This window comes from Typha angustifolia, chromosome 7, assembly GCF_048772165.1.
Source record: "Typha angustifolia cultivar Huaian chromosome 7, ASM4877216v1, whole genome shotgun sequence".
Taxonomy (NCBI): Eukaryota; Viridiplantae; Streptophyta; class Magnoliopsida; order Poales; family Typhaceae; genus Typha; species Typha angustifolia.
In genome coordinates, this window is record NC_133245.1 from 15,348,274 (window position 1) to 15,370,972 (window position 22,699).

The window sequence follows — 22,699 nt, forward strand, 5'->3', positions numbered from 1 at the left end:
CTGTAAAAAAGGATAGGGAGAGGCTCAGATGACTTTCCATTGTATCTGATTCCAATCACTACCCTTTTAAGCCTTGCCCTTGAATCAACAAGGGATGGTGCAAAGGCAACAACAAGGGTCAAGGCCTCAAGATGCCAGGTCACAAGAACTTTCAAGGTTTTAAGCAATAATAACTCATCAACTAACCAATTTCGAAAGGACACAGTGATCACAAGATCAACTGGGGACTCAGGTCCCCCCACAGAGACCTACCAATGTATACCCAAAAAACAAGTCCCCCACAAATGGACTTATCCTGCTCAGAGAGACTAGAACATGAGAATCCAAGGATCAATATATGTCGAATAAAGGAATGAATACGTATAATTCAATGGAGTTTCTCTATTTGACAGTACATTGTAATTCCCCTCTCGCCTAGGCGATGAGGTGCTTCACATCCACTTGCGAAAAATTTGCTACTGATATATCTATGAGACCCCCCAAAGGAGTCCAAAGAAAGAAAAGGCAAAAAGAACACAAAAACTTTTGATCCGAACTACGCTGCACAAATCTACAAAAAGTTCAAGCTTCTGGGCCTGCCGCGACTAATATTGCTGTTAAGATCTTGAAGGACCACCAGTTTACATACAATTTCTGGTCCATGTACAATGCAGCAGGAGCACCAAGCATGTGATATTTGTACGTTTTAATTACAAATTGGACCAGCATCAACTTCATCAATGAGCTGTTTCTCTGTAAAGGAAGATGCCTGGTAGCTTTTACTCATGGCCATGTGAGATGCTGAAAGTAGGGCTTTCTGCTAATCATTTGATGGCTACATCAAGTTAGAGTTGCACTGGTAACCCATAATTCTGAAACGACCTGATCTGACCATCCCATCCTGCGGTAACTATCACTTGACCCCAGGCATGAGAAGCATTCTGACAAGAAGTTTTCAGGAACTTATACTGAGACTTGTTCAAGGTAGACGCTGTAATCAAGCCGGATGGAAGCTTTTCCTCTGGCCAAGTTGCCGAACTCTTTGAAAAGAACTCTGGGAAGAACTGACTCAGAGTGAAACTACCAGAAGGTGATAGATGAAGGATATTGTCCCCTACTAGATCTTCTCCATGGCTACCAGATACATTCTCTAAAACACCAGTTAGGTCCCTGAATACATCTTGCTGCGATGGAACATTCTCAGAGGAAACTGAGACCGCTTTTCTGGACTGTAAGCCATTCCAAGGTACCGCAATAGAAGCATTACTGGAGAAGAAATGCTCACAAGACCATATGCTTTTCACTTGGTTTGATGTCAGTGCATCTTGGTTTACATGGTTCCAGACATAAATGTTGGAGTCCTCACTAGCAGAGATGATATGCTGGCCATCTGGAGTGAAAGATGCAGATACCTGAGTAGAAGAACTTCTGCGTCCTGAAAATAAAGAGCAGATGATGTGTGAGATTAGAAGTTTGACAGTTCTCCAAAATTGAAGTTTATGATTTCACAAAATCGACTTTTACCTTTGTACTTGGAGACTACATCAACCCCATCAAGAATTCGAATTTTTGAGTCAGCAGATGTTACCATCAGCTTCTTAGTATCACTTGGGCAGGACTGGACACATATTGCAAAGTTAAAGGACATTAGAACCATACAGCGAGTATAGGTAATCCATCAAAAGAGGTGAGGAGAAAATGGACAAATGACATAACACACGGAGTAACATATTTCATGTTTAAGTCAAATTTAAATTAGAAAGCTACCTGAAAGCCAGTAATCCTGTTACGGGAAGACCTCTTTTTCCTCTGGAGTGAGATCTGAGCTTCCAGCTCTAGATGATTATCTGAATCATGACAAACACAGTCATTAATTAATGACATTTGGAGATGCATTGCCTAGTTGAAGTGCTAAGTAGAAGCAATACTATAACCATTTTGAAACACAACATGACTGGCAAGCAGTTTGAAAGTTTTAGAAGACAACTCTAGGATGTTCCTGACTGAGATGTTTTTCAGAGTTACTAATCATTAAAAAAGTGACAAAATCAAACCGAGATCTTCACTAACACAACAGAATTGAATCCATGATCACCAGAAAGAAGTCATAATATTTACAATATGAAAAGTTCAAGCAAATATTTGGAGGAAAAACATGAAATAGTTGTGTACCTGATACATCATAAAAGCGGCAATTTCCTGTGATTGTGCCAACTACTAGTCCCTGCACAAAACAAGAAAAATTTATTGACCAAATTCCACAAGTGCCAATTCAGTAAGTGTGACTACTAGATGGTTCAGTGATGAGCATACTTGTCCATTCTGGCGGTAGCACACAGCAGTGATGATTTCTTTAATATCAGCCCAATCAGCAACCTGGCAACCAGGAATTTCCCAGATTCGTACTTTCCCATCAATAGAACCACTGATAAAATACTTCTCATTTGCTGGGTTAAATTGAACACAGGTCACTGCATTAGTAGAAAAATAAATAATCATCAGATTAATCTAATCTTAGAGTAGATATAAACAGTGAAAATGATTAAGAATTCTCATTTGCCTACCATAATTATTATGAGGGAAAATTTTGATGCAGTTGTTACATCCAACTTGCCACAAGCGGACGGTTTTGTCTATTGAGGATGACAGCAGATACTGCAGAGAGAGCAAAACTTTTCACATTTGAGAACTGCAATTACACTTACAAAAAAAAAAATGAAAAGTATTATCCTACAAGTAATAAGTATAAAGCTAACTGACCTTATTCGCCGACCACGAAAGATCCAAGACATCCCCATTGTGTCCATGAAACTCATGCAATGGTTCCTCAGATATCCGAAAAATCTTGGTTGGAATTACAACACAAGCTGAATCTGTTGTTTTCTTCATACTCGTCGACTTGCTCATTTTCTCCTTCTTGGCTTGTATGGGTGTTATTTCTGAATTGTTGTTCACTGAAAAGTATATGCATGACGGATCATCATCACGAATGCCAGAGGCCTCTGTACGCTCACATTCCATCACACACCATACACGCACTACTCCATCTTCACCGCCACTGGCTAAATACTGGCCATCAGGGCTAAACTTCATGGTCAGGATAGCACCTTGGTGAGCTTTGATTTCTTGCCCCTTGTAGACTGCAGAAAATTCCTTGAATCGCCTCTTATATGGACGAACTGTAACCCTTTCAACCCTACCACTGGTACTCTGATCACATGCTGAGAGGCTTGAGTTAACTTTATTCCCTTCGCTATCTACAACGCCGGCCACAACACCCAGCCTTCTAAGCCATCCCATCCTTCTCTTCTTTATAGTCTTCTCAGAATTGCTCGACGCTTTATTACTAGAAGCAACCTCGTGTAGGCTTCTTAAAATACCATCATCCGAATTCTTAATTCTGTACTGAAAGTTCTCCTCTAAGCTTCCATCATCAGATGTACTGGGTCGGTCGGTCGACCATCTGGACATGGAAGACCCATTCTCCGAACTGCAGCTTCTGAGAACAGCTCCGCCATCCGACATGAGTCTATCTGTGTCTGGCACAATTCCATCCGCTGCCTTCGAATCATCATCAACATTAACAGATCCTGGCTGGCGACCGTGATCGAGATCCAACTTCATTGAACTGATGAACTTATCCCGCCGCTCCCGCACACTGTCAGGCCTGTTAATCCAGAGAAGGTACCGTGGATCGCTGGAGACTCGGCTGACAAAACTCCCATCCAGGCAAATATCGTGCTTCGTCGGGCTACCAGGACACGAATCAGATGATAAAGACGAGAGCTCTTCCCTTGAGTCAAAGAAGAGATCCTCCTCTTCCTCTTCTTCACGGAGCAAGTGGCTACTAGCCATGGCTGTCTCACTTCAAAGCAAATGACAAGAGAAAATTCCATTTCAGTAAACAGTGCAGAGCTCTTATAAGCACTAAGCAACGTCAAGAATTGCCTTCACATGAGAAACAAAGGGATAAACAAATGGGGGTAAATCTAAGTCATTCAATAAGCAAATCTACCCAAATCCGATAGCCCAAGATTGCTCTGCAAGTCCCAACCTAGGGGCAATGAACCTAGTCGGCAGAAGCATTGGCTTGGAATAGTAAAAGAGGAGGCGACCGACTTCATCTAATCCAAGGGGCAAAGCCCCTCAATCTCCGACACAGATTAAGGAGAAACGAAGCCCAAATCTCGAAACCAAGCAATACCCAACAAAGCAAAATGCAGGAAAACCAATAGAAATGGAGAAAGAAGCGATTTTGGCCACAAAAGGATGGACTTTTACCACAACGAAGCAATTAGAAGCCAACAAACTAGAGAGAGAGAGAGAGAGAGAGAGAGAGAGAGAGAGAAGGAAGGCTCACCTGGACTCCCACGTTAAAAGCGTGCGAAACACCGTCGAATCCAAGCAACCTATCTCTCCAAAGAGATCTCCACCTCTGGGATTCAAAGCCCTTTCCCCTCCTCCTTCCCCTTCCCCTCCCTCCCTCTGCGAGATTAGAAGAACCGGGTCTAAACAATTCCACAAACACCCTAATAAACAATGGGACAGGGACCCAACAAGCTAGAAAAGAATGCGAGAGGAGGAGCAGGAGCAGAAGGAGAAGGAGATGGTGGGTGCCTCGATCTCCGGGATCGGACGGATCGAGCAGGACGTTAATGGGATGCGAGACGAGAGAGACTCTTTATCTTTATTTTATTATTTTTCTTCTTTTCCCTCTTTCTTTTATTCTTTTTTACCTCCTCTCCTCTCTTCTCTTCTCTTCAGTCTCCTCTTCTCTTCTCTTCTCAACGCTGCCTGCTCCCTGCCGCTGTTTTGTACTGCTCTATTAAGCCCTGCTCTCATCCCCTCGCTTCGCCGCTGCCTTCCAAATTCTATTGGGAAATCGCCCGACCAAATGACATAAATCGCCCCCACTCTCTCTCTCTCTCTCTCTCTCTCTCTTATTTATTCTTTCAATAAATAATAAAATATTAAAGGCTAACCCGAGCTAACAAAATTTGAATTCTAGACCATTAAAAAAACCTACGCTCTCTGCTAACATATTAACTCGTCAATAATTCTAACACCTTAACTCGTTAGGTAAGGGACAATTTATATCATTTACTAAGTTTAAAAAGATTAATTAATCCTTACTATTTACTTTATATTGGATCACATCTCCTCATTATTAAAAAAAATATATTAGTAAAAACTTTATATAAAACCATCATCATCTTATAGATTTATAATTATTCAAAAAAAAAATTAAAGTAAATTCTATATAGGTTTTTGAAATCAATATATGACAAGTAGTCCACATGTTCTCAGATTAATTCTCTGCTGGAATTTGTCAATTTTGTACCAATAAATTAAACGACCTGTGGCTGGGTAATGAAATATCTGCATTCTTTGAACATACTTTAGTATTAATTAGTCTGGAAAGGCATCCTGAGGTCCTAATTAAATAATTTGGGGGGGGGGGGGGGGTCATGTAATGTATGCTTGGAACGTTACCAAGCTACATTATGCAAGGCCATACATGTCGCCTGTCATATTCAGGTCAAAAATAGAAACTTATTCAGATATATTTCCATCTTCATGTCCCACAATTATATAACATCGATGTGCCGCCAATTTATTCTTTTGTCGTTAGAAAGATTGCATTAGGATCTAAACATCTCCCTGTTTAATAAAATTAAATTTAATGCTAATGGTATCCCAAAGGGTATTCATTTGGGAGGTGACTTTTTGGGTTACAATTTAAATAGTTTTTTTTATTAAAAAAGAAATAGAAGAAATCATATTCTATATATTCTATGAGTACTTTTAAGTTTGAATCCCAGCGCATTAGTCATAGTCATAGTTGTTATGGGAGAAAGATCATTAAATTAACTTAACATAAAGTTTGAGGGTTACTTTTGAATAGATGGTCACTGTCATAGTTGTTACAGGACTAAGATGTTTTTAAATTACTTACAAAATAAATTATATTTATTTTTAATTTATGTCATACTAAGAATTATGTAGAAAAAGTTGATAAGAGAGTAAGTCAGATCAAAGAACGCCGAATTGTTTTACTTTGGGCCATTTTTAGTTTTCTCCTATCTCCTTTTCTCTCCTCTTTTCTTCTCAAACAACGGTCGACAGGGGATAAGAGAGAATCGAGCGTTGCCCAGGAGACTCTGGTTTCCCGCGCTCGGCATCGAAGTCAACGTATGCGAGTTGACCGACGACTCGGTGAAACTCTAAGACTACGTCTTCTCACGTCCCAGAATACCATGGCATTTTACACACGCAACGAGACCAATCCACGAGACCCCGCAGATCAGGACCGTCCAACTAATGGGGCCCGCTCGGATCACGCCGATCTAGACAGAGCAGTATATAAAACCGTGAGTCCGGGATCACCGTCCTTTCGTCCCAGATCCCGACCTTGGATGTATCGCTTCGACTTGGACGGTTCGGATCGACGAATGCTTCCGGGTGTGGACGACGAGGCTACTGAACGGCGGTTGTGGGCGGGGAAATGACGTTTTTGCACCTCGACTCTGTGCAGAAGCAGCTCGACTTGTGAGTGCGTGAGTCCATTTTGGAGTCCGCGGCACATCCACGTGTCCGTTCGTCCGGTTAACTTGGAGGGCAGGTTTTCTAATAAGAAAAAAAATTACCTAAAGGGCAGTTCGGTCATTTACATTTTCAACTCTACTAGGTCAACGGTTCCTGTTACTTTTACTGTGGCCCTAAAAGCTCTTTTCCTTTACCTTCTTGGTGGTGGTGGAAGGTTCAATGTATTTCCTTTTCGTTTACTATGTTGATCACCTCATTCTTGGGGCCAGACAGGAGGCTAGCCTGCCCCTAAGATTTAAACTCATGATCTTCTATCACAGGATTATGAGATTGGATGACTATACTAGTGTTAGATAATTAGTTGATTGAAAATTTTTAAACTTTTACTTAATACATCAATAATGTATATCCTATGTGTAATCTCTTATACGACACATAAATAAATAATAGATAATAAAATATAAAAATAAAAGCGAAAACTATAAAAGTTAAAACCTATATTTTTTTTTAAAAAAAGTAGCTCTAATGTTAACATATTAGATAATCACTTAACTTTTACATTACCATTTGATTCATGTATAATAGTTACTTATTTACGAATTAAGTTTTTATATAAACAAAAATCAAACACCTATTTATGTATATTTTAGTTAAACTTTATATATACGTATAAATATCTTTTAAGTGAAATATAAATTATAATTAACATACTTATTTATAATTTAGTATCTAAGCATAAATTATTATATAAACTTATTAAAAAAATTGGGCAACCGATTAACAGTAAACTATTTATTCCTGATTTACTTTTACCTTGATGATATTAGGACACCAATCTTGACACTGTTCCATTAATGCAGTGAAACCGATGTGCATATAATTGAAACTAGTCTCAATGGCAAGCAAACATCCCCCTCTTTTGTACTCAAGTAATTAATTAACACTGCCGATCACTATTACCACCATGCATGTGCTTCTTTCTACGTTCTAGGGGTTTCCACCTCGGCATGCCGACAGTTAATTAATTAATTAATTAGTGCTACCGATCCCATAAACGTAATTAGTACGTACATTGCTAATTAACATGTTTGCCTCTTGCCCGTCGCCCTCCCCTCTCCCCCCCCGACAACCGCGTGGATTGTAATTAGCGTACTAATTAATTATTACTTATCCATCACCACCACCCATTCCATCAATCATTCCCATTTTTAGCTCTTTCCCTCCTGTCAATGAAGTCCATGTGATGGAACGTTGCACCTTCTAAAGGTGGAAACACTAATTATAATTTTATAGACTTTTGGGTTATATTACTAATGCCTAACTTAACTTTTACGTAGCAAATCCCGTCTTGGGTTTCACTTAATCTCCTCACTGCCTTACTAATCCCGGGAATTCCGGGCTTGAGTTGAGAACTTAATTAGGGTTTTTTTATGCACCTTAATTTTGATTAAGTAGACGTGTCTCGCTCTTAGTTCAGCGCGACTTACGATGTAGTAACATATCATTATTGTTTGGTAAGTCCGTGGCATGGAAACTTGGTGTAATTTATTATAGATGGATAAAGATTAATTACTAGTTTTAGCCGCAAGCGAGCTCATGCATGTGAGCAAATTAAAATGATTAAAAAATTAGTGACTCTTTTTCTTTATAATTAAAATATTAAAAAGATTAAAAAAAAAAGTACTTCTTAATTTAATTTTTCCAGTCAAACATCAAATTTAAAAAAAAAGAAATAAATAAATAAAAGTGAGCACATTTTTCCATACTTTTTTAGCAATTAAAAAACTCATCATTTTCACGGATATTATTTATTTTTAAGATTAAATTGATGGGTGTAAAATTAATGATCTCAATACTTTGAGCAAGTTCTTTTAAGATTAAAAATAAAAAATAAAACGAAATCAGATTTTTAAGGTCAACATGACTCAAGATATTTTTAAGATATTAATATTCAATTATAATAAAATAATTTTGGTAAGCTAATCTTCTTGTTGCTAAAGACTATTAGAATTATAAGATTATATGACAACCAATAGTATAAATACTGTGAGAATATTCTACAGTAACGGCAAATTGGATTTAATTCAAGTCGGTTAGTTGCCTCCCACATGCTTACATGATTCCCTTAACCACTCATTTTAAGACCCTTTTAAGATGAATGAGATAGAGAAAGAAAAGCCATAGGGTTTTTCTTCTCTTTGATACATATGGTTGCATTCAGGTTGTAATATGCCTTCTGTCTAAGGAATTTCCAACTCTTAGTACACCAATCATGCTTAGATTAATTACAATAATCTTGCAATTATTGTCTACGTTTATGCATTACTGCCCACATAAATATGTAAAGAAATTGGAGGGATACAAAGGATGTAGAGCTGTCGATGGGTTGCTGCTCTGTTCTTTCCAGTTGTTGTGGGACAAATTAAGGCCCACGTTGGGCATTCATATTATTTAAAGTCCCAGGCTAGTTGACATGTTAATTATATATATATATATGTTGGATATTGAAGGCAAGGATTGAGAAAGAGAAAGGGAGAGAGAGACTTATCTGTTGCCAGAGAAATGATTCAGCTGCAGATAGCTGATCGGTGCATTCGATTTGGTAATAATAAATGGGGATCAATTTTAGTTAGGGTTTAATTATATACATTCACTGGGAAAGACTCTGGTTATATTAGTTGATGGCAATAGGTTTATATTGTGTTGGGTTGGATTAAGTTTAAGTCAACATGATATGAGTTTATAAAAATTATACAGGTTATAAGTAATTTTATTTACTATTATGAGTTAAATTTAATTAAGTTAAATGGGTTAGGATAATAAATACGAATATAATTTATTTAATAATTGACCTATTTTTTTATAATATGAACTAGATAATATTAAACCTAAATTATTTTATATCCTTCAAGTTCGAGTGATGTCATAACTCGTGGATTTTACTTTAATAAAAGTATTTAAAAAAGATATTATTAGAATGAAACTGAAGTAAAAAGAATGTTATGTTTATTTTTTCAGGAATTTAGTATGATATTTAAGATATAATACAAGGGGAATATAATTAATTTAAAAATTAGGCATTAAGCCTTTGGGCTGGGCTTGAGCCTTAATTCCCATTACTTCGGCTCGGTAGACAATTCTGGCTATCCTGTGGATACATATTAATATTTCTCTAAAATTTACAATCCCAATCTAAATGGCTTTAAATTATAATAACCACATCCTTCTTTCTTTTTTCCTTTGTATTTCTAGCTTTAAATATAGTAGATATAATTAATAGAGTTCAATTTAAATTTGATTGTCTATATTTATATATTATCAAATTTAATTTAAATCAATCTTAAAAATAATAAGAGAGATATATAAGTAACTCAAAAAATAATTTACTTTCATCAAGTTTAAGAGTATATAATTTTTTATTTGATTACTAAGATAATATAATTATCATAAAAATGATATGTGTGCAAATAAGAGATTTTTACAAGGGAATCAATGCAAAATTTAGAAGAATAAACATGCTAAAATATTTATATTTCTTAAACTGAAATTATAACTTAGAAACAATTACTCACCTACCAAACTAGTTATAGTGCTTAAGTTCTTAGTGTTCTTATTATACCCTTAAATATACCGTTAATGCTTGCTCGAACTAATACTATAATGGCATTATAGAAAAATATGGATAGAGCTACGAATAAAGTTAGTTTCCAATCACTCTCTACTTATGTTTTACCTGTTGAATTAAAAGGGCAACTAATACTCCAGAATCGTAGTGCTACGGTTCTCTTACGTTGACCGAGTCTTTTGAACCACAATCCAATGGTTTTTTTGACTTTCCTTTAACCCTTTTTAACGCGATCCACAGAGAATGCCAGAATAAACTGCTCCAAATGCTCCATCGATCATTTCGTCTACCAATTTGTTACTCGAGAATCAAAGCAGGCTTCAAGGTAGGTAAACTAATTCTCTGGTTTTAAAGCACGTTTATCTCCCAAAGTCCAACTCCCCACCTAATTAATCACCTCCAAAACCAAATCCATGGGCCTGACTAAATTCCTCTGGTAAGTTGGCAAAACAGTAGATGAACTCAAGAAGGCCCACCTTTTCTGGGCCTTGAGAAAAATCCAACCCAGCTATCAATCAAACACTTGATTAAGCTGACTTATGCCATGTATGTTCTTCAGCATTCATTTCATATGCACTGGAATTTTCAACTTACAACCTACGAAAAGAAACAATCAAAGAGAGAGAGGACAAAAAAAAAAAATCATCTAGTTGACTTCCAAGGAGAGACTTATATACGACTGAGACCAATCAATAGTTGGAAGACTGAAGTAGACATATAAATCTACCCACAATTGTGTAAAAAATTCTCGTAGGAAGACCTAATTAAAAAGAAGACAACAGCAAACAAACACCAACATCAAAGTAAATTAAGCTTCGTACCAGTATTCACTATAGATAGATAGAGAAAGAGAGAGCGAGAAGGAGATAATTTAGATGGAGATGACAACGGCAGTTGGGGGGGGTGTGTACAAGAAGACGACGACAAGCATCGGAGAGGGATTTTGATGACGTGTTCATCACTCACCAAATGAAGGCAAGCGTCTAGTCCACGTCGAATTTCCACGGATTTTGACGTCAATTTAAGAAACCGACTCGTATATATATTAAATATATCTATATATATACTTTGCTTCCATGAGGGGTTAAATCCGCACAGCGAAATGTGGGGCCCAGGATGCTATTTGGCAGTAAAAGGACACGTGTTGGACTGCGAAGGCATGTGCGTCGTTGGGGTGGGCTCGGTAGGGGAGTACGGCGGTTCTTCTAAGCCGCCGGTCACGCCGGCCTGTGACAAGAGCATGTGTCGCCACGTGGCTTGAATGCGGCGGCTCTAGTGGCAATTATCAAGGTGGGACTGGAACTATCTGCAAGTTAGGTTATAAATCAGTAACTTTAACAATAGTTTTTTTAAATATTTTGCTAGGAAATAATTATAATGATGACTCTTAAACGATTAAATTATTTTAATATTTTTTTAAAAAAATTTAATAGCAGTTATACAAAAAATTATAATATAATCTTGTTAAATTTATGTAAGTCTGTAGTTGTCGTGATAAAAATGCTAGAATTCAAAACTTTTGCATAGAGCTTTAAATTTAAATATTTACTAGGAAATAATTATTATGATATTTTAAAAGTTTTTAATAGTAGTTATATAAGAAATTATAATATAATTTTGTTAAATTGTTATCTGCGATTATAAGCGTGGGGTGGATTCTTATCCCAATTTCTTTGGGTTTGCACATAGCTATCTTATGTAAGTCCGTGGCTGTCGTGATGAAGATGCTAGAACTTAAGACTTTTGCATCGTTTTGGTTTTGCTTGGAATATAGCAATAGAATGATCTCATCAATACCGACTATTTATTGTTGTCACATAGATAGTTGGTACAATCCTAAAATAAAACGTCGTGAGATCAAACCTAAGTGTGGGTTATGAAAAAGATTGGCTAATTGGTTCAGTCTGTGCAGCTCGATAGTGTGATGATTTGAAGACCAGATTATAGTTTAGTCGCATAGAAAGAGTAGCTCTGTTCAATGATTAACTCTTCTGTTGCTAGATTATTTGAATATTTAGCTAGTTATGTTTCCAGAAAAAGAAAAAAAAAAGAACTCATCAAAATCCTTCCATGGAGGAAATTTTAACAAATAAAACCCCAAAAAAGTCTAATAGAAAGCTCTTTGATTCGCAAACTGCCAAATTACCGCTGGAAGTCGTCCAATTATTAACACACATGAGAGGAATAACATAAGTTATGACTACTTTTATGCAATCCAATAAAGTGCAGTGCTTCAAAACTTCCTATTTCTATTTATCCTCAAGGTATATTATGGATTCTCACCTGATTTCGACTTGTTCACACTTGCAAAAGGGGGAAACTTCGTGGTCGTTCTTGCACATTCCACTGAAGAAATTCCTTTGGCCATACACCTAAAACATGCAAGAAAAGTCCTGGATATCTTTCTTTCTTTCCTTCTCATATTCCCCCTAACAATGGGCCAGGGGTGGCTTGAAAAGTGGCCTAATCTGCAAGACGACATAATAGTTTCTGTGGATGTTGATACTGGAGAAAAACTCATCCATCTCTCTCTCTCTCTCTCTCTCTCTCTCTCTCTCTCTCTCTCTCTCTCTCTCTCTCTCTCTCTCTCTCTCTCCTTAATTTTGTTTGAATGTGAGACCCATAAGGGTTTCTGTTCATGCTCTACCAAAACTTCATCACTTAATCTTCTCGTGCCAAAGTCGTCTTAATTTGTCCATACTTAAACATGATTCCCTGCTTTGTCCTTTGCATTTGTGGCCCGAATCAATGATTTAAGTGGTGGACATTTTTGTCAAAGTCTTGTAGTGTGATTTGAAAATAGATAATCTTCTATCATGAGCTATCATCACTTTTTAGATACATTAAATGGAGATGCATGTGATTATTACATCGCTTAGGGATAATAATTAAGCATGGACTAAGCTTAGCAAACATACAATTAATCCTATTGGGATGACAAGATCCAGATCGATAACCAACAAAAATTTCCCATAGTTTATTTCCAATAATTTAGCTTAAACAGTAGACAAAAATAATTATAAGCATCACATCACACCTCTCATTCAAACCACCCCCCTCCCCCCTCCCTGCTATTTTTCATACAATAAATAGGATGTTAGGAAGCATGAAGGTGACAGATTCATTAATGTGCAAATGTTTCGAAAATTCCAACTCATGTCAAGGGAGGACTCTCTATAAGCTTCCAAATCTCTTGTTACTATGCCTAAATGTATCGCTTCAAAAGTATCAATTGCCAAAAGGACATGGTCTGAAAGTTGTACGGGGTAGAGGAAACAACAATGGATCACCTGCTGCTGCAATGCAGCATTTAATGAGTAATAAATATTACTATACTTATCCTAATTTTTTTTATATATATTATTATAAGAGAGTTTATTGTATCATATAATCTGTAATAATTTTAATTTTACTTACTACTATGTAAAGTTGAAATGACACTTTGATAGTTAATTAAAATAATATTTTTCTAAAAGTAAAATAGTAATGAATAAATATAAGTAATAGTAGTAGATAGAAGAGACAGAAGTCATCTAATATGTTATCCACATAAATTTTTTTAAATGTCCATAGATTCTAAGTCTTATTACCCTGCTCTTATTTTATAACTAGTAGTATTACAGTATTAGGGCTGCATATAAAGAGACCTGAATCTTAATTAACTTATGAAAAATGTGCATATATGCCATCTTGGATTATTTAATTAACGTTGCAATTATTAGGATTAAATTTTCGGAAGTGTTAGATAAATGTATTATATCTATTATTGATCCATTATCTAACCATTTACGTTTTAGAGCGGTTGACGGTGAATTAACATACTGTCATCTCATTTAGCCCTAATGAAATTTTATTTTTTATTTTTATTTTTATACGATATAAGGGCTGTTATAATGTTTCCCGTGCACACCTAGAATAAACTTATCCAATTTTCCTCCAATTTTTAATTTAATAATATTTAAAGCCTTAATTGCTACGAGATTAAGAGAAAATGGTAATCCGAAAAGAAAAATTGGGGCTACATGAAACACTGGCAGGTTCAAGCAAGACAGCCTAAAAGGCGATCTCTTTTGAAGATATCTAGGAAACGCTTTATTCTAAGTTTGGAAATGGGTCCACTATTCTAAGATCCGGTCTGATAGGTTTCCTATCCGGATTTTTCTCGAATATCGACTTTGATTTATCCGTCTACTTATATCTATACTCGGATGACCTTATTCTGATATAGGTTAGGAAGGTATGCAATTTTATGATAGACTTTTCTTATGTACTCACTAATTAAGTAATTATGAGGTAGTAATTAGAATAACAATGGAATGTTAGACAAAGTGTTAATCATAAAGCAATTAAATATAGAGTTATTATTTAAAATAAATGATTTTGAGAGATTTATTAAAATAAGTATTTATCATTCTACACCTTCCATTTAATTTTAATTTTCTTTGTTATCGTCGTCGCTTTATATTCTTTCCATTCTCATCCCTTCACTCTAAAAACTCTAGCTTAGCATATGCCTTAGCTCGGCTTGTGCCACCATTTGGATGATTCGGTATGGGGTAAAGCAATTTGATGAGGGCTCCTCACTTGGCCTCCTCCCAAACTCTCGCCATGGTAGTCGATGACTACCATTGGTTGTTCGGCCAGTTTGGTGCGTTGCGGAGTAAGATTGGTTGGGATTTTAATAACTCGTGCCTTAGCATTTGTGCTCCTTGACCTCCCTCAAATCTTTTTCATGATTTTATGAGGTTGTAACTTTGACCGCTTGAGTCACAACAGTCATACGATGACTTTAAGCTGCATAAGAATTCATCTAGAGCTGTATTTCCTTTATTGTTATTTAGCTGGTGTCTTTGGGCTTCATAATTTACTTTTTTTAATCGATGGTTCTAGGCTTTTGAGAATCTTTAATGTCACCTTTTCGTCAGTGTACCGTTAGAAAAATTGAGGAAGTCAGCTTATGTGGTAGTCATATCAGACGAAATTAATTCAAAATAATCTAGATGCTCTCGTAACCTTTATAGGACTCTTTAATTAAATTAAGACAAAAAATTATATATTAATATAATTTAATTTTTTTTATAATATTAATATAAAAAAGACTCAATCATCTTCCTCCTCTTTACTACCGTCGACCGCCAAGATGCTGTGGTAATTACGGCGCTAGCTAACGAGGAGGTAGCCGTTGGCTTGCATCCACATTACGGTGATGTCGGCGAGGTTGCCGACTCCTGCGCTATTCACACATGCCTCAGCAGGGACCTTGTGATAGAGGGGGAGGGAGGCATCATTGCCAGTGGGGGACCAACGCCTCTTGAGGATGTCGTAAAGACCGACGGGGGTGGTGGAGAAGAGAGCCTGTCGTAGTATGGTGGTAGAGATGCCAGAAAAGAGGGTGACAAGGCCTTTGATGTGAAGGATTTGGATGCCGATGACGATGGTGTTGGGTTTGGGGACTGAAGAGAGGGTTGTGATGGGGAAGGGGTATCGTGGAATGGAAGGCAAGAGCGAGGTGGATCCTTGAGGTGGCGATGGCAACGGAGAACACAATGAAGTCTAATTAGTGGGTGGAGTCCTTTAAGACCCTTTTTTCTTAATTTTCCCAAACTTGTAAAAAATACTTTGAGGGCTCGTTGCTGGTGCGAACTCCCCGCAACAGTGCTGGGCATAATGGTGCTAGACATAAGACAGGGTGACGAGGAGAATTGATGAGGTTATTTAGGTACTTTTAAAAATTAATATTTTTTGCTGATTAAATTGATGATCTTGTTCACTTGTTAGAGGTATAGTTAGTTATTACACGTATTCCATCACCGCCGTTACCCGTTTTATTTTATCCCGAGGGTACTGTAATATAAAGAAGTTTAGAAGTCTACTTAAAAATCAGATATAATTAGCGGGTGTAGACGTAATTAATTGTATTATATATTGTTCTTTTTTTTATAAAAAAAATCCTACTTTCTCTCTCCTCCACATGTCACTATCGGCAGCCCACCCCGATTTCTTCTACGCACTAAGAGTGGGCCACCACAAGCGTGACTTCCCTCAAGCTTTTGTCGGGGGCCCCATATGCTGGCCACCATTCTGGACGCACGTGCCACGTCCTCATCCACACGTGTCGGTTCGCTTACCCCCACCGTAAACCAACCCTGTGGTTGACTCACACACTGTTCCAGCGCTCACCAACAGGTAGCAATGACCAATCAAGAGAGACACACGCAAATCATACTATTTTCAACCAAAATTTATACATATATATATATATATATATAATTGGGAGTATAAAATGTGAGGGTCTTTTTTGCAAATGCCCACCTGCATTCTATATTTCTTTCTCCTTCTTGCAGAACACACCCTCAGCTTGACATGGCAAATTGGCAATACGCAGATGTGCTAATTGAGGGAGGTGTTTGCAATAAGACTAAAGTATAGAGGGTAATTTGTAAAGAAATAAAATAAAATAGATTAGAGAATCCACTATCAACCTCTCTCTCTCTCTCTCTCTCTCTCTCTCTCTCTCAGATATGAGATGAGAGGCAATACCCACATCATGATTCCACTAACCCCAGCCTTGGACATTCTTCTCTTGCTGGCTTCCTCCTCCTCCTCCTCCTCTTCTTCTTAAAAAGATTGCTCTCTTCTTCTAGGTCAGGAAAGGGGCGATTTGACACGCAAGTACTACCTGCAAGAGCTTTGCATGGATACAGCCCAGTGGGCTCAGGTAAATCTAGCATCTATGTCTTGGATCTTGCTGTGGGTATGATTTGTTTCTGGGTTATTTCTTGGGTAGTTCCTTGTTCTTGGTGCTTTAATTCTGTGTGGATTTTTTTGGAGATGATTGTTTTGATTGCACTGGATTTTGTGGAATTGATGAATTTGATGTGGAATTTTTTGTTTTGGTTTGGTGTATATGAGAGGGTGTGCCTGCCTTTTTAGAGAGGGAGAGAACTCTCTCTCATCAGACCAGTGTATCATCTCTTTCCTCACACCTTTCCTTCCTTTGGCTTTAAGCCTTTAATTCCTGTCACCTCCTCCTTTTAATCTTCTTGAAAGCAGCACACCACTTTCTTCTCCCTACCTTTTACTTTCCTCTCTCTCTCTCTCTCTCTTTCTCTCTCTCTCCCATTCCTTTTAGCTTATGTAATAAAGCAGTGGCATGAAAAGGCTAGATTTGTTCTTGTGATGTACAATCTACATACAAACTTCAAAGTGTGTGTGTTTGTGTCTTTGTGGGTTCTCTTTCATCTTTTGTTAGCTGTTTCCCAATCTCCTCCTTTTTCCCTCTTTGATCCTTCTTTTGTATGCTTTTCTTTTGTTTTCTTCTTGTTCATATAGATGCTCCATATATATATCTACATATTTATGTTTGATATACTACTACTACTACCACATCCTCTTTGCTAATACTCCTCCTCCCTCCCTCCCTCCCTCTCTCTCCTTTGTTCCTATGGGAATGATCTGGCTTCCTTTAGGAGATAGGGCTAATGAAGCCCATAGAGGAGATGATGAGCTCAGGCAACAGCAACAGCAACAACATCATCATCAACAACAACAACAACAACCACAACAACAACGCAAGCAGCACCACATGCACCGCCACAACCAGGCCTCAGCTAATGGAGAGGAGGAGTAGACCTCAAAAGGATCAGCCCCTCAATTGCCCTAGGTGCAACTCCACCAACACCAAGTTCTGCTACTATAACAACTACAGCCTCACCCAGCCAAGATACTTCTGCAAGACTTGTAGGAGGTATTGGACTGAGGGTGGATCGCTTAGGAATGTGCCAGTTGGTGGTGGATCACGGAAGAACAAGAGGTCGTCCACCTCCTCCATCACAACCACCTCCTCCTCCACATCCCTTGTTTCTACCTCTCTCGCCCCTCCAGCTTCCTCAAGCATCACTACATCAACCTCCGCAATCTGCACCACCTCAGGGAAGCTCCCTCCACCCCTCACCTTGCAACACATCTCCCTCTCCTCCTCTTCTCAGAACCCAAAATTCCACGAGGGTCAGGACCTCAACCTTGCTTTCCCACACCATAGCTTGACTGAGTTCAATGATCACTTCCCAAACTTGGAGAGCAGCAGTGCTTGCAACACCACTGCAGCCAATGAGAACAACATCACAACTAACAACAGTAACAGTGGTAGCAATCCATGCACTGGTGTTGGTGCCCTTTCTGCTATGGAGCTGCTTAGGAGTGGGATGAGTGGCAGAGGACTGGGGCCCTTCTTGCCTATGCCAATACCAGAGTACCCAACTGGGTTTGGTTTACAAGAGTTCAGGCCTCCTACACTTAGTTTTCCTCTCGATGGAATTGGTGGTAGTGGAGGGGGTGGAAATGGTTATGGAAGCTTGCAAGGGGTGCAGGAGAATAGAATACTTTTGCCATTTGAGGACTTGAAGCCAGTAGTACCTCCAACAACTGCTGAGTTTGATCAGAATAGGGGGCAAGGTGGGGATCCTCCTGGGTTTTGGAATGGCATGATAGGTGGAGGAGGAGCATGGTAGAATACTTGAGAAAAGAGGAAGAGTGATGTTACTTCTTTATTTTTATCTCTTTTTGGTGTTCTTATGGTGGTGGTGGTGGTGGTGGTGGTGATCAATGACTTTGTTTGGAGTTTGTTCAGGACTAACAGCAGACAGAGAGGGGTGATTACATGGAGTTCTACCTGATTCTTACTTTCTTCTTTTTTAGTTTCTCATATTCTCTTCTTCATACTTCACTGTGGGCATGTGAAGCTTATTTTTAGGATGGCTTCAAGAGGGTGTCTTTTACAAGGTGGATCTTGGATGTGTGGTGAAAGAAACAGCAGAGAGGCCTAGATTTTTTTTGTTGTTGTTGTGGTTTCCCCCCCCCCCCCCCCCTTATTTTCGTTTTATTTCTAATTTTCCTTTGCAGGGATAACATGGGAGAAGATAACCATACTTCTTATAGGTATTGCACCATTCACATTTGATCATAACAAGAAGAGAGAAAGGGAAAGAAGGATGGGCTCTCCCATGTATCTTATGTGTTTTGGAAAAAAAATAATCTGGTATTGTGTATCTTAAAAACTGTGGGACTTTGAAAGATTTGGTGTGCTCAAACTAAAGTAGCAAAAAGGAAAGTAACCATGTCCTATTTGTTTATTTATATCATCAAAACAAGAGGTTTGAATGTAATTTGTATTATTATTATTATTATTATTATTATTATTATTATATCAGTGTCTTCTCTCTCTCTTTCTCTTTTATCTTTTGGCTTTTCATATGTCATCTATCTCTCACTCCTTCTGTAGCAGGTCTGAGACGTCCTGTCTCATCATCCCAACCAAGATTCTCCCAGCCATGAAAGCATAGAGAGGAGCAGAGAAGAGAATAAGTAGGTATGACAACAACGACAACACTCATTCCCAAAGGCTTCTTCCCTCCTCCATCACATGCCCATTTATTTTATCTCATGTGTTGTTAGGCCATCTGGAAGCGGTAGTAACGCATAGCAAATTGTAGTATTTTAATTGAAAGGTACATCCCCCACTCTTCACCCCCCCCCCCCCCCCCCATCACGCCCTTTCTTTTTTTCCTCATGGAGTCATGGGTTTTGATATAGATATATAGAACAAAACAAGCAGGGTGGAAGAAGAAGAAGAAGAAGAAGAAGAAGAAGAAAGATGGATGACAATTACACCCCACCACTGTACCCACTCTATTTTGAAAGGGCAGTCAATTGGAGAGCCAGTTCACCTGCCCAACGAAAAGTTTCTTCTTCTTTTTTACCTAATGATTCCTGTGCCCACTCATATATCAAACCCATGTATGATTACTTCCTCCCATGTCTTTGCTTCTTTTTCTCTTTTAATTAATGAACTGGCATGCCACTTCCCCTTCCCCATGCATTCATCTCTCTTTTAGGGTCCCACAGAAACATTCCCCTAGGGATGGGGGATGAGGAATTATTCCCCCCCCCCCCCCCCCACATTGTTGATGGTGGCACTAATAAATTACTTCATTATCGCCTATTTTAATGCGTGCTGTTAAGGAATGCGTACTACTTTATTGATATACTTCCTAAATCCCAAATTTTTTAAAAGATTGTTAGATTTCTCGTATCTATCTATCTATCTATCGTGATGCTTGGTGTACTTTATTTGTAGGGCTCCCTCTCTTTAATGTATATATATTATTATTTTTTTGTAAAAAAAGAAGATATTGTGGCCTTCTTATTAGTTCTTCCACATGAATCCTCTTTATATGAATTCTCCTTCTCTCGTATTCCTAGGAGAATAGGTGCAAAAACAAATGGTGGCAGAGCCGGATAACTTAGCCGCTGTGCTCGTAGATAAAGATACAGTGAATCTTTCTTTCTTTTTTTTTACTTCGCATGCAACATAGTAATTGTGTGTCATTTATAGCTCTGGACTTGATTCTTATCTAACAGTTCCTAGTCGTTTGTCCTCGTCCCCTTGCATCTTTATGCCATAGCTCAAGTAGATGTCATTTATTACTTGCTCTCAGTTGTTTGGCATTTCTTTTTGGCTCTCTCTCGCACAGTTGTAGGTTGTAGCAATGCGGAATGTAGGCGTAATTCCTAGCTTCATGATTTATGCTACTTTGAAGTACAAAATTATGAATTTAGAAGGTGAAAGTTAGCAAAGTTCTGCTATGATCGTTAGATTCTTACGAGTGTAAACAAAATATCGTCGAGTTTCCCTCCCAACCGAAGAAGCGTCATTAGTCGCTAGAGATATCAAAAAAAAACAAGGATGAGAAGTACGGATGCAAGAATCTATTCGTTTGTCCTGTTTCAACAGAACCATTTCACGAGACGATGGCGCACAGAATTCGATGCTCTCTCTCTCTCTCTCTCTCTCTCTCTCTGTGTGTGTCTCTGGAGGAAGGCATGCATGTGTTGGAGTGCCATTTGTACCTTCTTGGCCACAATTTAATTGAGAATAACAAGGAAATAAGACTTATTTGTAGAACACAACGATCTAGAGTGAGGAAGAAGGGTTAGAAACAGATGGGTTTTTCTGTCTATGTTGGATCCTTTTTTGGTCCAGTATAAAATACAATTCTTTTCCTCTTTCTAAAAAGATAAGAGAACAGTTTATACGTTCTTGTCATCACGAGGTTTTCTTTTGGGAGGAAAGAAAAATTAATGGTAACCCAGTAGAGAGATTATATGAATTATAGATTTTAAATAGAAGAAAAGGAGAAGTTTTATTTCTTGACAAAGAGAAACTCAAACAATTAACATGTTTATCTTGTTCTCTAACCATAGTCTAGAATTTGAAGGCAACTGATAACTTTCATTGGTGGAAGAAGAACTACTGCACATGAACCCCATTTTCTGGTCTGAAATAGGAGTAATAGGAGTTGCTCGATCGGTGGATGGAAGAAAAAGACTCTTCAAATCTGCATCAAGTCAATGGCTACAGTCTTGAGATCCCTGTCATATGTTTGTGTGAATTGGACACCACACCTCTTTCCACTCGCACCCACCCAACCCCAAGTGGGTGGGACCTCTGCAGTTTGGTAGAGAAAAAGCTAGATCTCTCTTAATTGGACCAGTGTGTTTGTAAGTTGAAACGACTATTCAACCAACTTGAATTCAGCAATAAGCTTTATCCATTTTATTAAAATCACCTTTATGTTTTGCTTTACCATATGGCCCTAAGTTTTCTGGTGTCATTTTTAATCCCTTGTGGTCCAAACGAATGTAAGAAAATGAAATGATTGTCATTGAATAGTGTTCATATAATTAAAGGGGCTCATGTTAAATAGATGTACTCAGTTCCAAATCCCAACGACACTGTTTTACTTCTCTCTCAAAATATAAAAAATAAAAAATAAAATGGTTATAAAGAGAGCTATTAAGTTACTTTAAAACTCTTGTTATTAATTATCTCATAGGTTGAGCAGCAATAAATTCTCACCCAGTTTTGAGATAAATTAATGAGATGTTGCCATTTTATAACTTAAATTGAAGTACATGATGATAACGAGATGTTAAACAGGATTTGAGGCTTAAGGATAGGCTAAAATTTATGCAGGGATACAAAGATCATTTTATATTTATAGTTAAATCATCAATATCATAATGATTTGTTAAGAGAATTAACATCAAGATAATTTTGAGACATTAAAAATAAAATGAAGGGGCTCAAACAATAATATCTAGTAGTATATGAATGGTAATTAAAAAGACAAGTTGACCCTAATAAATCTCCTGAAAGTATTTCATGTACCTTGCAGCATATTGGAGGGCATTATCATATTTGGACCAAAATTATTTTACCTCTTATACTTTCTTTTGTATTGCCTCCTTACATTCTTAACTAAACTACAAATACAAACATTGTTAACGGAGGTGATGAGAAATAACTTAAATAATTTAATGCCAAATCTTTTTCTAAATAAAGATTTAAATAATTCTATTTCTATTAAACAAAGTATGTTTCTAAAATAAAATTCAAGATGATTTAATGGTACAAAATGAAGTTCAGATGAATAAATAACTTTTGTTCAACCTAGTACCAATTTTTGAAGATTAAGGAGCAGCACTAAT

The 22,699-nt window shown here is 37.6% G+C and overlaps 2 protein-coding genes across 3 annotated transcripts; one reads left to right on the forward strand and one right to left on the reverse strand.

The window, feature by feature from the left end:
- Positions 1-322: 322 nt before the first annotated feature.
- Positions 323-4,868, reverse strand: LOC140763822 (uncharacterized). Of its 2 annotated transcripts, none has more exons than XM_073102187.1 (8): positions 4,340-4,868; positions 2,740-3,844; positions 2,544-2,634; positions 2,293-2,426; positions 2,152-2,203; positions 1,747-1,826; positions 1,504-1,597; positions 323-1,414 (listed from the first exon to the last, which is right to left on the reverse strand). In XM_073102187.1, the coding sequence occupies exons 2-8, from the start codon at positions 3,832-3,834 to the stop codon at positions 825-827; spliced, it is 2,136 nt and encodes a 711-aa protein (XP_072958288.1). In that variant the 5' UTR covers positions 3,835-3,844; positions 4,340-4,868; the 3' UTR covers positions 323-824. The 2 variants fall into 2 exon arrangements, with proteins under 2 accessions (XP_072958288.1, XP_072958287.1); XM_073102186.1 differs by having other exon boundaries at positions 2,293-2,450; positions 4,340-4,866.
- An 11,790-nt stretch (positions 4,869-16,658) lies between these two features.
- Positions 16,659-19,354, forward strand: LOC140763125 (dof zinc finger protein 1). Its single transcript, XM_073101187.1, has 2 exons — positions 16,659-16,868; positions 17,620-19,354. The coding sequence occupies exons 1-2, from the start codon at positions 16,845-16,847 to the stop codon at positions 18,658-18,660; spliced, it is 1,065 nt and encodes a 354-aa protein (XP_072957288.1). The 5' UTR covers positions 16,659-16,844; the 3' UTR covers positions 18,661-19,354.
- Positions 19,355-22,699: the final 3,345 nt, after the last annotated feature.

Coding starts and splice junctions, on each gene's coding strand:
- LOC140763822 (XM_073102186.1), bottom strand. CDS start 3,834: ATGGCTAGTAGCCACTTGCTCCGTGAAGAAGAGGAAGAGGAGGATCTC. Junction 2,204..2,292: donor GCTACCGCCAGAATGGACAA/GTATGCTCATCA, acceptor TGTTTTGTGCAG/GGACTAGTAGTTGGCACAAT. Junction 1,598..1,746: donor ACAGGATTACTGGCTTTCAG/GTAGCTTTCTAA, acceptor ATATGTGTCCAG/TCCTGCCCAAGTGATACTAA.
- LOC140763125 (XM_073101187.1), top strand. CDS start 16,845: ATGGATACAGCCCAGTGGGCTCAG. Junction 16,869..17,619: donor ATACAGCCCAGTGGGCTCAG/GTAAATCTAGCA, acceptor GGCTTCCTTTAG/GAGATAGGGCTAATGAAGCC.